Source organism: Pteropus vampyrus, unplaced genomic scaffold (genome assembly GCF_000151845.1).
Source record: "Pteropus vampyrus isolate Shadow unplaced genomic scaffold, Pvam_2.0 Scaffold567, whole genome shotgun sequence".
Lineage (NCBI taxonomy): Eukaryota > Metazoa > Chordata > Mammalia > Chiroptera > Pteropodidae > Pteropus > Pteropus vampyrus.
In genome coordinates this window covers 100,619-115,032 of record NW_011889348.1, presented here as the reverse complement: position 1 = coordinate 115,032, position 14,414 = coordinate 100,619, and the positions used below count along the sequence as shown (strand labels likewise).

The following is a 14,414-nucleotide window of genomic DNA, read 5'->3' as shown; positions in this document are numbered from 1 at the left end:
ATTCACAGTCTTCCACATCTCTCGTTTGTCATTTTTAGGACACAGTCTAGAGCCCGCGCTTTCCTGAACATTCGTGTCGGAATGCTCCAGGTTCAGGGGTGGGAGGCAGAGGAGGGAGAGAGAGGAAGGACAGGACCAGCCGAGGAGCGTTGGGGAGAGCGGGGGAGGCCCACGGGTTTGTCAAGGAGGCGTTTGGGGGTTTCAGAAGGTTAAACTGGAGACATTTAATTTAAGTTTCACGACCTGCTGCAGATACTGTCACAGATCTTCCTGTACTTATGTTTGCTTCCTTTTTTCTTACAGTAATTTTCTTAGCTGTGCAAAATAGTATTTCTTTGAATTTATCTTAATTATATTACATTAAGATACACACACACATATATATATATATATATACACATATGTATACACTTAAGATATATTTTCAGGTTTCAAAAGGGTAACTCAGCCCCACCTGATCTTTCCGAAACTGGCCGGTCAGGGTTTCACCCCTGTCCCTGTTAAGGAAGGCAGACACTTCTGCTTCACATAAGCCTTCCTCATTCCAGGCTGAAAAAGCCTCTCCGTGTGAGGCCCTGTCTTCCTCCGTGTTGCTCTTGGCCTTGACTTCCTTTGGACTTTCTCCAGTTCTGTTACGTATTTAAGTTTTTGTCCACTCTGGGGACAGAAGCAAGCGGCACACCGTTGCGTCTTGCAGTCCGGGTCGTGCTGGCATTCTGGGAAAGAGCCACGGTGTTCTCCGACAGCCCCAGACCGCTTGCCAGGGCTCTAGTGAATAGTTTGCAACGTTTCACCCTAATTGTTTCTCTGTAATGGATCAGTATTACAGTATTATAGTTTATAATAAGTATTATAGTTTAGAGCTGGAAGTTACTGCAGGAGTTATTTAGTACCGCTTCTGCCCAGAATTACATTCTTCTCTAGAACATTCCAAACACGTAGCTGTCAGCATTTTGTTACAGTGCAAGATGACGTCAACCTCTAGGTCCTACAGATAGCCATGTATTTTCATCTGATTTTTACGTTAAAACGGTATAAGTGCGCTTATGATTTAGTTAAAACTTAATACCTCTAGCAAGCAAAAGAACTAAAACTGTTGACCACAGTGAAATCGATGTGAAATTGACTTAAGTAATCAAGAAACTTAACAGCCGCAGAACCAAATAACCTCCATCTAACGCGGCAGCGTGTAGGGGAAGATCCTGGAGCAGAGAACCCCAGGGACGGTGTGTGGATGGGCTCAGGGAAGAGGTCGGACGGCCACGCCCGTCACGAGAAGGGGCGAAGTCACCAGGCCAACACTGGGGACTCACTTGGTCCCCAAAGGGGGACTGCTCGACTGATCGCCACGTCAGGCCATCACTCGTCATGTTCACGCAGTCACCTCCCCATCCAGTTTCTTGGCTCTGATCATTTCAGAGTATATTTCCAAGAGCCCGAGAGGCCGTAAAGATGGCTGCAGGATGTTTGCGTTCTGTGGAGAATGGCTGTCGGCGGGGAGGGGGTGACCCAGGCTCCTCTCGCCTCCCTGCCCTTAAGGAAGATGGGAGATTTTGCCACGATGGAGTTGGAGTTCGCTAAGAGGGCCTGGGATACTGAAAGTCCAGACGAGGAGGTTATAGACGGTCCGTCACGAGGGTTAGTACGTAATTACAAATAATACGAGAGATGGGAAAACTGTGAAAAGTACTAACAATCGTTAAGCCGCATGACATCACTGAGCCGTAAACCCTGGCATGTGAACCAGAGCTGAGAACCTCTAGATGCTGAGAATATCTGCTGTGGCAGAAGCTCTCGATTCTTCGGCATTCCTGGATAAGTGATGCTTGTTTAATTGTGTAACTTTGCATTTGCCTTTGACCGGGACAGGTGGTGTTTTGGGGGCAGTGAGGAGCGTTCGTCATTTATTATGTCTTCTTTGATGCCCAGAATTCCAGCTGCAGCGGTGACGGCAGACCCTCTACTTTGTGCTCATCCAGGGAGGAGAAGTCGGTTGGTTTCCGTGTAAATCGTTCCCGGGCTGCGCTCAGAAAGCACGCGTTTAGTAGCATGCAAGTTCGTGTGTGCGGATGCGGCTCTCCCTTCGCTTTTGACACCTAGTTCACCAATTTTCTGCGTATTGGCCGTGAATAGCTAATTTCAGGCTTCCCCCCACTCTCTCGCATTTGAAGTCACGTTCAGATATTTGAGGAATTATGGGAATTCAGCTGGGTACAATGGAAGGAAGTATTGATGTGGATTTGTACTTAGAATTAATCAAAAGGAAGAAAAAGGAAGAAAGCCTCGAAGGCCATTTTTTAAGAGTCCCTGAAAACAGAATCACTTCATAGAGTACATGGGGACAATGTCTCAGGGAGGGACTGGACTCAGAATGAAAACCAAATCCACATCCACTTGTTTGTCTACACGGCAGAGTTCCTTCGCACACTTTAAGGACATACATCTATTCTGATAGGCGAACATTTCTAATTTATTTGAAGAGTCCTAGCTCGTAAGTCTCATTTGTCTTCGGCGAGGTTCAGGTTCATGCAGCGAACACAGCGAGCTCGTTTCAGAAGGAGGATCCCAGAAGTGAGACAGGCACTCCAGACGCAGTTGCTTCTAGAACAAGAGGGCGGGCTCGTCTGCCAGAAACACTGGTGTGGCAGGAGGTAGGGAGACAGGGAGAAACTCATTTTGTCAGTCACGGCTGAGGGTGTGAACTCAATCTTAAGGTATAACTGGGGAATAAATGGAGGCTAGCCAGGTGGAGCCACAGGAGTCTGTGTCCTCGCCTCTGCCATGCCTGGTCCCCTCCTACTTCCTGCTCCTGCGTCTGGGATGGTGGGTAGCGGGGAATCCAGACATCACTGGCGGCCCCATCACCATCTTCAGCTTGCTTGCCCACCGCTGCCCTCCAGCGCCCTGTAAGAATAACACTCCAGCCCTCACTCTTGGCTTGTGGCCCCTCTTCCCCCAGTAGGTGAGTTTGGACAGAATATGAGATCAGCTAAAACCCCAGAGTCCTGGTGGGTTTTAACACCTTGAATTTGGGAGCACTGTGTATATTCTTGGCATTCAAGGGAGGTTTTGCAGAGAGCACTTTGTCCTTCAGAAAGCTTCTTGCTCCTCACTGTCCAAGTGGAGACGCCCACTCTCACGTGGAAGGTGGCGACAGGGATCTAATGCCCAGAAGTGGGTTATTCACCGGAATTTAGCATGTACCCCACTGCCTTAAACCCCTTTCAGAGAAATAACCCACATCCAAAGTGTTAAAGTCAAAACTAGAGCCGACCTATTCAAAACCTAAAACTCGTCAGAACTTCCCCGAGGCCACGCGTCCCCACCTCCGACGCCCACTCCGACGCCCGCGTCTCGTTCCCCTCATCCACCCTCGGAGTCTTCCCGGTAAGCACTGACTGCAGATCGGGCGTGTGTTCCCGTGCGGCGCGTCGGCTGGCTCAAGTTTATTAAAATGGAGCGATGGGAAGGTCTCCAGGTAGCACAGAGCACTGAAGCCTCTTCTAAACAACTCCTCCGACCTTTTAGACTTGCCAGAAGCAAACCCCAGACTTGACGGCCCGGCGTCGGGAGGTGGCTGTGGGCACTTTCTCCCACACGGCGACGTGGTCCTCCGCGCGTCCGTCCTCCCAGCCCCTCGAACCAGTTTCAGTATTTGTGTTCAATGTTAAAAACTTTCTCCCTGTCCACCCCAGAATTCCACTTGCCTGCCCCTCAGGTCACGTTCGTGTGTCTTATTCAAGGCACAGGAATGATGGACACAAGTTAGGGGACCTTGAAGGGATAGCGGGATATCTTCAGGTGCCACCCGGTTACTCGAATGGACCGCCTTCCCCAGCAAGGACTGCCTGTTCTTACCTGGTGCGTAGAATACTGCGGCTTAGATGTCCAAGGCAACTGGCCTCCTCCCCAAGTGTCCTTTACCTTGGGTGAAACGTTTTACCTGGGGAAACGGTTAATTTATAGAGTAGTGTTCCCCAGACGTGTTGTGCAGACTGTTGGTCTCAGAGTCATAGGGCCGCCTGTGTCGCGCCTGCCCCGAATCCCAGACACGGGCTTCGTGTGAGTGCCCGGCCAAGGGGGCCGTCCCCAGGACACGTGCTGCTACGTAAGGTGGAGGTATCTCTGCGAATTCTCGCTTGGAGCTTTTCCCGCCAAACTTTAAAAACTAGAACTCACGTCACGACGACCTCCCAAACTCCTGAGTAAAATTAGTGAACTCGTCTTGGCCCGGGTGTAGACTCGGGCCCCAGCGCGGCCCCGCGTGCCGGCCGTGTGGGCGGAGCCGTGGTGATGGCCTTCTGTCCTCCTCTCCCGTGAGTGCGTGCACGTTACCCAGTTTGTCGTGAAGGGTGCTTCTGTGTGAGTTTGCCCCACGCTGCACCCCGAGACGAGGGGAGCCCGTCTCCCCCCACCCACCACATTCTCTCGTTACAGAGACTCTCCTGCTGCGACCTCGGCCTTCCCCGAGGCGGCCTTGCTCCCAAAGCCCCGTCGGCCCAGGATGGAAGCCGGGTCTGTCCTTCTCCTTGTCCTGTCCCTGCCCCCTCCTCCTCTGTCCCTCTGCGTGTCATTTCCATTACTAACAGGTGTGGTCACTTCGACCTCTCCAAAGTCCACGGGGCAGAGCCCAGCAGGTGTTTTAATGGGCTCGACTAACTTGGTGAGACTTTTCTCAACCTTTTAAAATATTATCAGAAACCACTTAGGGCCTTATATAGAAAAAAGGAACTTAGGGAAAAGGAGGCTCTGACGAATGGCTATTTTCAAAAGCTCAAGTCCAAAAAATTGGTCTCTTGGGTTCCTCCTCCTTTTCCAGCAATTGTTCCCCGTTTGGGATTTCGTCTGTTTTTTAAAGATATTTTTCTCCTGCAAATGTGTCCAGGAAGCAATTTGGAAGGCTTTTTGTACATATCTGGACTCCTGTGCGTTGGAGAAGTGGCGGAGACAGCGCTGTTCCTTAGGCCGCTGCCCTCCCACTTCCTGTTTTCAGGAGGCCGCAGGGAGCCGGGGCCTTGGCCCCGTTAGCGGCAGGGACACGAGTGTCCTACCAGGAAGCAGTGCCTGAGCTCCCAGTGGGGATCGCCTTGTGGAGGTCGAACGGTCACCTCCCCTTACTGTCCCCTGTCCCCTCCCTCGTGTTGCTGAGTGATTCCTCCGGGGCATGCACATCCCAGGACTGGCCGGTGGCCCCCGTGCGGGGGCGGTGGCCTTCTGTGGCCTCTGCTGTGAGTGAGTCATGCCACCGCCTCCACTGAGGAGCACAGTCTGTGGCCACACTAGGCTTTGTGTCCCCGCACGGGGCTCCGGGTGTGGCCCCCTTTGCAGGGCGGTGCCAGCCCCGGCCGCTGAGGCAGGCCGACCGGTCCGAGGGTGTCGTGAAGGCTGACGCTGGCATCCCCTGACGGAACTAAACACACTGCTCCTGCTCCCTGTCCGTGTGCGGGGAACTCATGGACCGACTGGCACGCTCCGCGCTCCGCCAGCCTGGCTGCGCCTGCGAGCTGCGGGCCCGGCTGCCCGGGCGGGTGGCGCTGGCCTTGCTGTCACGTTCTGCCTCATTCCCTCACCCTTTTTTCCAGGAATGGCTGAAAAGAAATGACCAGATAATAGTCATATTTCAAAGAAGTTTGCTGTTTTAAAGTTTAAAGTTATCTCATGTTTACCTTTATTGTGAATCTGCGTTTGCATCTGTCAGATTTGCTGAAAACGCGGTGCCCACGTCGGCTTTTTGCCTTCTAACTGTTGGCCAGTACTTCGGTCGCGACTAACCAAAAGCACGGTCACCTGGTCACTATGACTCTAAATCCTGCCATTTGCTTTCATCCTCCAGCCCTCCTACCTGTACAGCTCTGCCCGGCCGGACGGGAGTGACCGGGTGCGTGTGCTTCCCCGACCCTCCCCCTCCGGTCCCCTCCCATCCCCTCCCCCACCCTACCCCCTCCCCTGTGCCAGTCCCCCCAACACCCTCAGGTGTGCCCCCACTGGCGTGTGCACCCCTCCCTGCACGCCTGCTCCTGGAGCGTGGGCACCCTGTCTGCAGCCCCACTGGGAGTGACTCACCCCATCCCTCGGAGCTCACAGGTGCTCTGGTGTCTGTGTCCTTGGCCAGAGCTAGCTGTCACATCGCTCCAGTCCCGAGAAGACAGTGTTTGTGTAGGATTGCTGGGCAGGAACGGGACAAGGCCAGTGTCTCCTTAACCCACTGGCGGAGAGAGGTGGCTTTTTGATGGCTTTGGTAACCTTAAGAGGTTACGTGTGGAAATTCCCGGTTTTAAATGCGGGACACTTGGCCGTGCAGGAAACTTCACTATTCCAAGTAGCCATGCTGCGTTGTCGATAACTTTCTGAATTCACATCAAATTGCACACTTATGAGTTAGACACGTAACCGACGGGGCACACCAGCTGTGTCTCGGGGTGGGGGTGGGGGGCAGGAAGCCGACGAATCCCAGAAGCTGGACAAAGCCTGACGTGGCAGTCGTGGGCCGTAAACTCCCGTTCACGGGAGTTTTACGAATTACTCAGGGTTTTCAAGTTCATCACAGATTCTGTCTTCTAGTTAGCAATTTTTGGAAATTATAAGAATCAAACTATCATTAACATCCCGTCTTAGTCCAGAGTCACTTCATATTAGACTCCTTTTCCAAACGTCAGGTGTGAGAACGCCATGACAAAATCCAGGATCTTTGAACGACCTGCCGTTTTAGGCCCGGACTCACACACTTTGGCTCGGCAGGGCATCTTTCTCGCGCTTGGCAGTGGCTGGAACCCCTCCCGCAGGTGTTGGCACGTCCCCGTGTGGCCCCGCACCAGGCCTGGGAAGGGGCCTTTGAGCCCGCCCCGCGTGCCTGCCTTCCAGGTGTTTTCCAGGCCTTGTTCCTGGCACCCGTCGACCTACCTCAGCTCACGTTCCGGGGTTTTCTGGGCGCCCTGTCCTGACGACCCGTTTCTGTCACAGGAGCCCGTGCTTGCTGACGGCAGCCTTGGCGGGGCTCGGCGGGGCAGCGCCTGCAGTTCCCACGCTGTAAGGCACTTTGTCTGTCTCTGTGCATGACCCCGGTGACCCGCTTGGCACAGGTCCAGCCTGGGGACATAACCCGCCTGAGCTGCAGGGAGGACGCACTGTCTCATCCCAGTTTTTCTCCGTAATAAGGGTCACAAATAATGTGCATCGCGAAGCCTGCGCTTATTAGTTTAATGTCCTCACTTGTCAATTTATGTTGAGGTCAGAGGCGAAAGACTCACTGAGTTTTATCAGCTCTTTGCCTGCAACACGCTGACAGTACTAACAAGCCGTGAGTGGTTGGTCTGAAAATAATAAAAGAAAAAGAGAATCGGGCAGGCCACAAGTTATTTTCACCTCCGTGTGATGGAGGAGGATGAACCAATTTAAAGACTCGGAATGTTACACAGGCGTCATTCCCTTTTCTAATCTCGTTGTCTTCCAACCTCATCAGAGGATTTGAAATGGCACCACAAGAAGGGCCTGGCCGTGGTGCAAGAAATACTCGTTGAATGAAAACACGAGTGAGTGAATGAGTGGGGGATAAAGGTAAACAGATAGGGAAATGGATCCGTCCGCGGACGCGAGGGAGCAAAGGGGCCAGTCCTGCGGGGCAGTCGAGGCCGGGCGCCACCCCCGATGGGCGCGCCCCCCGCGGCAGGTGCTTCTGCACCCCCGGGCACCTCCACAGACCCTGTTGAAATGCACTGAGCCCCACGCGAAAGAGACTGCTTTGCTAAGAAATGCTTGATGGTGCTTTTACAGTTGTGCTTTCAAAAATAATTGGCTACGTCACAAATTAGCTAAATAATCCAATTTTATGTTTTTTTTAATATTTCTCCGATCATGAATATGCGGGGATTCTTATAAAGTAACTCGTCTAACTTACAGTTTTCTTTAGAACGTAATTTTTATGAATATTATATCTAGTAATTGACTGACGTAGCATTAGTTTTATTGACATCTCATTAAATATCGGTTTTACGTGGCATAAAATTTTTCATGTATTGGAGCCCACTGTATCAAACCTTTTTCTCAGTTCTTAAACATTTTCGTAGGCCTTTCAAAAGTTCCTAAATGACACCTAATGGACGAAGTAGCTCGAGCCTATATGTGATGGATGAAATGCAACGAAATGGCTTTTATCAGAAAAGAGCCAGCACACTACTTAAGAGAGTGAAACTTTCCTGGCACAGATAGTCCCCGGATGAGCCGCGTAGCACGTCTGACGTCTGACGTCTGGCGGGAAGCCTGTCTCGCACAGATCCTCTGTAAATAGCGCCTCTGTACATGGACTTTTTTGGAGTAGCTCGCTCTTGGCCTTCAGGACGTGGTTGCTGGCAGTGCAGGTTGCTCTTTGTGGAGCTGTTATTTCTGTGTTTTCAGCCTCCCACGGGAATTGCCGGGAGCAGTGGCTTTGGCGGAGCGCAGGAAATGAAAAGCCAGCTTGCTCGTCCTGGCCGCACACATGCCTAAAATAGGGCCGCCTGTCCCGGGGATCAGGCCATGCAGACAAAGTAAAGGGGAGTGAAAAGTGAAAAGAACGCCTCCCCGTGCCCGACGGCCACCCCCACGCAGAGGGGCTCGGCACGCGTTCGGTGACTTAAACTGGACAAACTGAACCGGGCAAAAGCCCCTGTGCTCTCAGCGGCTGGGCAGCAGGCTGGGTGAAGAGAAGGCGCTTCGAGCTCCTTCCTGTCCTCTCCCGGGGTCCCCAGCCCCCCTCGCCCCAGCCCTCACGATTGCCCTCCAAGTGGACGCAATCGTGTCCAGCAGTGGGGCTCGGGGGCAGAGCTTCCCAGGCTCTCCGCCCAGCTGGTGGTCATGGTCGCAGATAAAATCCACACGCTCACGAGGAGGCCCCGGCCTCAGTCCAGGCGGCCCCAAGTCTGCACGCAGCAGCCGTGACCTAGCAAGGCATTTCTTCGTCTCTCCAAGTTGGCCTCGACCACAGCGTGTGTTTACAACTGAGCGACTTAATTATAATTACACTTAAATGACTACGTGAAATGAAAAGCCTAGTTTCGTGAAGTACAGCTGTTTTGCTTGAAAACCTTTCTGCTGTACCCGTTTCTTACCACGGTCGGGCTGTGTGCGTGCCATGCGAAGCCGCGCGCCGGGGAGCGGTCACCACCCCCGGGACACGAGGCCCCGTGAGAGTTGTTTCCCCCAGACAGTGACAGCGGGGAGAAGCCCACCGTGCATTCCCTTGCGTCATCCTCTGTGTCCTTAACGTCCGTGTCACATGACGGGCGGAGTCACTCTCCAAGGTCTTGTGGCCGGTGACAGATGGAGCTTGGACTGGGACGCAGATCGTTAGTTAGCCCCACGCCAGCCACACCGACCCGTAAATACAGGTAGCTCCGGAGGTGGCACATGGCTCATGGCGGTAGAGACCGCAGGCATTTTCTGCACGGCGGGGTCAGGCCGGAGGAATTGAGAGCAGCTCCTGGCCGAGGAGCCGGGCGGCTCGGGTCGGCAGTAGCTCCGTGGACAGCCTCGTATCTGTGCCCCTGATCCGGATGGGGGGGACAGAGCACGGTAGCATTTGTGTGCGGGAGGAAGTTTTTGCTCTCACGTCAGTAAACCCGGAGACGAGATTCTTCCGCCTTCAAGGGCCCGTGTCAGGTGTTTTAATCGGTTCCAAACAGGAAGAGCTACAAGGCAAGGCCGGCGAGACTGGCCCACGTCTCACATACCCCGGTGTGGCAATGGCTCTTGCGTGTGCGCGCGCGTGTGTGTGTGTGTGGCCATGTTAGCTGTGCATCGAAACGTCTGGCCGTAAGCGTAAGTGCACGGTAAACGTTTATCAGATGCAGGAATGGGTGTAGGTGGGATGGGTCTGGGGACTTTGCTTGTCTTGACTGAATCTGAAAGTGAATTGTTCATTCAACAAGTATTTCCTGAGCTCACACAGTATGCCAGGCCTTATCTGATCACTGGGGACGTAGTAAATGCAGCTCTTACCTGCAGGGGAATTGCCTGCTAGTGGGAGAGGCGGTATTTAGGATGAATCAAGATGAGACAGCTGTCGCCTGGGAGCTCTGCAGCTCCTGCCATTTGCAGGAGGGATGATAATGCCTGCGGGTGTCCCACGGGGGCCCTGACGACAGGGGACAGGCCCTCAGTGCCTGGCCTGGTTCCCGGTGTCGGAAAGGCTCCCCCGCAGGGCTGTGCGGCCTCTCCAGGACGCTCCTCCAGCCATGCTCCGGCCTGTCACCCTAAGTCGTGTCAGAACCCTGCCTCCCCTGCCCCCTCTCCGACCCTGCCTCTCTCAAGAGGAAAGTTAAGACTTTGGGGGAGAAAAAAGGACTAGAACAAACGCGAGGAAGAAATCGGAGTCCAGGGGGCTCGGCTTCCAGAGAAGTCGGTTGCGGGAGAGGGTTCAGAGAGGCGGACAGGCCTGCGCCCCCGCGCCCCCGCCCCCAGGCCGGGGCTGGCTGTGTCTCGCCCCGATCTTGGTTTGCTTTCCGCTGCAGAGTCGAGCAGCGGGCACCTGCTGTGCCGCTCTGCACTGCGCTGGGCCGGGGGGCGGCTCGCGCTGTCGACAGTGGCCCTTTCCCCCGTGTGCGCCATGGGGCGCGACCCCAAGCCCGGCAGAGCCTTCGGGCCCCTTTCTTCCTGCTAACCGAGAATGCCGTGTTCTTCTGCCGCTGGGATGAAACGCTTTCGACCTTGCTGGGTGGCAAGACACACCCTCCTTTCCCAAGGGAGGCCCGCACTCCCGCTAACCTGCCTCTCTCCTGCCTTGCGGGGCGCACCTCACAACTAACGGAGCGCTCGGCGGGGGGCTCCGTCCCCCCAGCATCTCTGCTGACCCTGTCCCTTTGTTTCTGTCTGCGTGTCCGGCGCCGTGCCCTGTGGGCAGCCCTCGGAGCACAGTGGCCACCGCAACCCCAGCTCCCGCACCTCCTCCAGAGCCAGCTCGGCGCGGGCCAGCCCGGTGGTGAGTGTGCCTCTGCCCTTGCCGCCCCCCACCCCACACCCCCACGTCTCTGTCCTGCAGGAGGAGCCCTCCACCTGCCAAAGCCTGAGCACAGGGTCCGGCAGCAGGGCTTCCCCGGGCTCTGTTCCGGGCCTGAGTGAATACAGAATCAGGAAGCAGCCCTGCCACGTGGAGAACGTTCCTGTCCAGTGGTACCCGCACTGCTTCGCTAAATTTCTGAGGGACCGTGGCGGGGATGAGCAGGGTGCTGGGAGGTGGCGTCTCACTGGGAGGAGCAGCTGCGAACCGTGGGGAAAGGTGTCGCCGTGTGCATCGCTGGGCTGTTTTTTATGATTTAAGAATTCGAAGGGTGACTTCCCACGTCCTGTTTGACATTACCTGTTAGCCAGTCCAGCCGGTTTTAAGAATAAAGTTGGGCCTGTCAGGCCTGTTACATTCCTCGCTCTGCTCGGTCCCCTTCCCCCTGGGCTGTTCCGTACAGAATGGCCCAGGCTTTTGCTTTGGAAAGTAAGGGGCCCGACCGTCTGGTCCCCGTCCTTCGAGTCTCGTTGCTATGTTCGTCTCCCGGGGGCTTTGGGACTGTCGTCAGTTCCACCTCATCGGATGCTTCGTACGAGGCTGCTGCACATCCTGGGGACAACGAGGGTTTGCAGGGCAGTTCGGCCCAGGGGACACTTGGGAATGGGGTGGGGGGCTGGCACAGTGGCCGGGGAGGGGGCTTTCTGGTCAGAAGCCAGGGTCCAGCCTGCACAGTGGAGGACGGCCATGCCGAGGCCGGTGGCTCCCTGGACAAACCCCGGGCACAGGAAAGCAAAGCCAGGCCACGCCGATCCACATTTCTCCACTCGGTCACAGGGAAACTTGAGTGTGGCTCGTACATGACAGGACGCCACGGTGAGGTGTGGGGTACCTAAAACGTTGCTGAGCTCCGCCCCGCCCCCAACCCGCACAGGCCTGTCCGTGCTGTTCGTTCTTTACATCAGACGCGGGCTCTCAAAGCTGGGAGGTTTTCTAGCAAACGCAGCTGTCGGCGGCTCCCGGGGCAGCGGACACACGGACCCCTGCGAACTGAGGCCACCTCACTGAGTCGGGCGGCCTCCGCCTCCCCCTCCCTGTGCCCCTGACTCCGAGGCCACAGCCAGAGCCGGTCACCCCTGGGCTTGCTCTGGTATTTCCCTCTTGTATGAAGTGTCCTCCACCGTTTCCCGGAGGATCTGCTTCTCAGGGGCAGTGAACATGGCCCCCGTGTCAGCTGCAGACACTGCTCTGTACACCTGTCCCCTGCCCACCTGCCCTCACCGCCATTTCAGCCTCCCGCCCCATCGTGGAGACCAGCACCCTGAGCATGCCCGGGTGGCTGGTGGCGGACACCCCACGAGGCACTCGTTGCTCACCGGGACCCAGCAAGCAGGAAGAGTAGGCTGTCCAGCTGTTCCATATCGTGTCACCTCGGATTTTAAAATGGGGCACATCGCTTCTGACAGATGTCACGATGTTGCCTGAATGACTGGAGGGCAGCACTGGCGGACGTGGGGAGTCCCTGCTCGCTGCGGTCAGCAGCCCTGCCGGCCTCGCCAGGCATGCCTGCGCCCAGCCCGCGCCCAGCCCGCGCCCGGCCCGCCCCCAGCCTGCACCCAGCCTGCGCCCAGCCTGCGCCCTGCCGAGCGTTCACTCTGCGGTGGCTCGGTGTCCCTGTGCTCTGCCAGATGGAACCTCAACCACGGGGGCATAAAACACTCTCCACGGCAGGTCGATGGAGAGGTTCGCTTCCTTACGCGTAATATTCTCTCGTGCTTAGTTTTTGGGGAAAACAAAAGCATTCGCAGTTGGCAGAAGGCCGTGGCTTCACTTCGAAGAACCGTAACCCCAAGTGCGCCGCCTGCCGCAGCTCGGGTGCAGCTGGGATCCGTGGGTCTGCGACACGCTGGGTTTATTCAAGCTTCGTGGCAAAGTCACAAAATAGCCGGTCACTTGGACTGAAGAGATTGAAGCCGGATGCAGGTTTCCTTGTCATAAACTTCTAAACTTGTGAAGTTTCCTCACCTGACGTGGGTTCCACAAATGCCCGTAAACAGAGAGGGGAGCGTGAAACGTGCCCCAGGTCAGGGGTGCGGTCTCTGTCCCCGGGGGGCTGGCGAGGTCTGGGCCCCTCGTCCTTGCTTTTTCTCCGGGCGCCATCGAAGGACCAAAGCATGGCGTGCAGGGCGGCCAGGGCCCCCCCAGTTCTAAAGCTCGCCCCCGCACCCTGGAAGGCCTGGCTGAGGAGACCGGCTACGTGCACTGCGAGCTGCCCCCGCTGACCCCTGAACGGAAGGCGGCCACAGTCCCCGAGCAGCCAGCGCCAGGTCTCTGCACTGCATTATGAGCAGATCACCGGCGGGATCGCTCTCCTTCCCTGAGTCAGCTGCTCGTCTGCAAGATCGGTTGATTGTCACGTGGAAGGGACGTTCAGGGAGCAAAGGTCAGCACCCCCAGACGGCGGATGACAGTCTGTGCTCCCGCCCTATTGGGCGCCTCACACAGGGCGGGGACCTCAGGCTGGAGGCACCTCAGTGTGCAGGAGTTAGAATCTCACAGACGTCTGCGGAGGGTGCCCGGCCACTCCCCGGGGGACGCGGTTGCGGTGGCGCTTGGTCACCTTGCGGGCAGAGCGGAGCGTCCCCGGCACCTGTAGTCACGAAGACAGCCGAGCCGACCTTCTTCTGTGATTTCCAGAGCTCAAGGACCTCTCACAGGAGCGGCACCGTCTCTGTTTTCTGAGTCTTAACGGTCACGCCGTCGGAAGCGGGTGGGTGTCTGCATTCGGGGCTTGCTGGGCCAGCAGAGATGTCTGTGGACGTACTGGGCCTTGTTGATTGGGAAGAAGCCAGCAGAGTTGTGTCCACATCCTCTGGTCCTCCGGCCTGGGAAGGAGAAGCAGTCGGCGTGGGCCATGCCCAGGGTCAGGCCTGCTGGGGTGGGCGACTCGCCTACCTGGCCGGCCGCTCAGAGGGACGTGGAGCAGGACGGGAGTAGGGAGTTACAAGCCCAGCTGAGTGTCGCAGCTCACGCCTGGATGGGGACATCTGGCCAGGCACGTGAACGTCCTCGGTCTCTCCTGGAAAGGGCGGGCAGCGACACCGTAGGAGAGAAGGAATCAGGCATCGGCAGCTTGATTCTCCTTGGCGAGTCGGGCAGGGCCAGGAGCTGTCGCTGTATCTGCTGTGGCCCGTGGGAACGAGCTGTCCCCGGTGGTGTGGATCCGGGGGCCAGTGGGAGTGAGGACAGGGACGGGGCCTCTCTGGGAAGGCAGTCAGGGTCGCGGCAGGAGGCAGCCGGGAGAGCTCCGGTGTGGCAGGGAGGCGGGGCAGGGAAGCACTGTCAAGTGCAGAGTGGCCGGAGCCAGGGACTGGGCAGCTGTCCCGCTTTAGGAGAGGCACCTGGGCTCTGCCCCGCCCCCGCCTGAGCTCTGCCCCGCCCCCGG

The 14,414-nt window shown here is 56.4% G+C and overlaps 1 protein-coding gene across 14 annotated transcripts in view; it reads left to right on the top strand.

The window, feature by feature from the left end:
- The window catches only part of LRRFIP1 (LRR binding FLII interacting protein 1), a 75,130-nt gene that overhangs the window by 34,902 nt on the left and 25,814 nt on the right, over window positions 1–14,414 (top strand). For 5 of the 14 annotated variants that reach the window (XM_023525509.1, XM_023525503.1, XM_023525504.1 and 2 more), the window contains 3 exons: window positions 1,930–1,992; window positions 4,438–4,515; window positions 5,834–5,878. The exons of 7 other annotated variants lie outside the window; for them this stretch is intronic. In XM_023525509.1, the coding sequence (XP_023381277.1) occupies window positions 1,930–1,992; window positions 4,438–4,515; window positions 5,834–5,878 (186 nt within the window). Of the gene's footprint in view, window positions 1–1,929; window positions 1,993–4,437; window positions 4,516–4,626; window positions 4,664–5,833; window positions 5,879–6,960; window positions 7,027–10,873; window positions 11,588–14,414 lie in introns of those variants that run through there. 2 more of the 14 variants (XM_023525510.1, XM_023525508.1) reach the window with 2 other exon arrangements.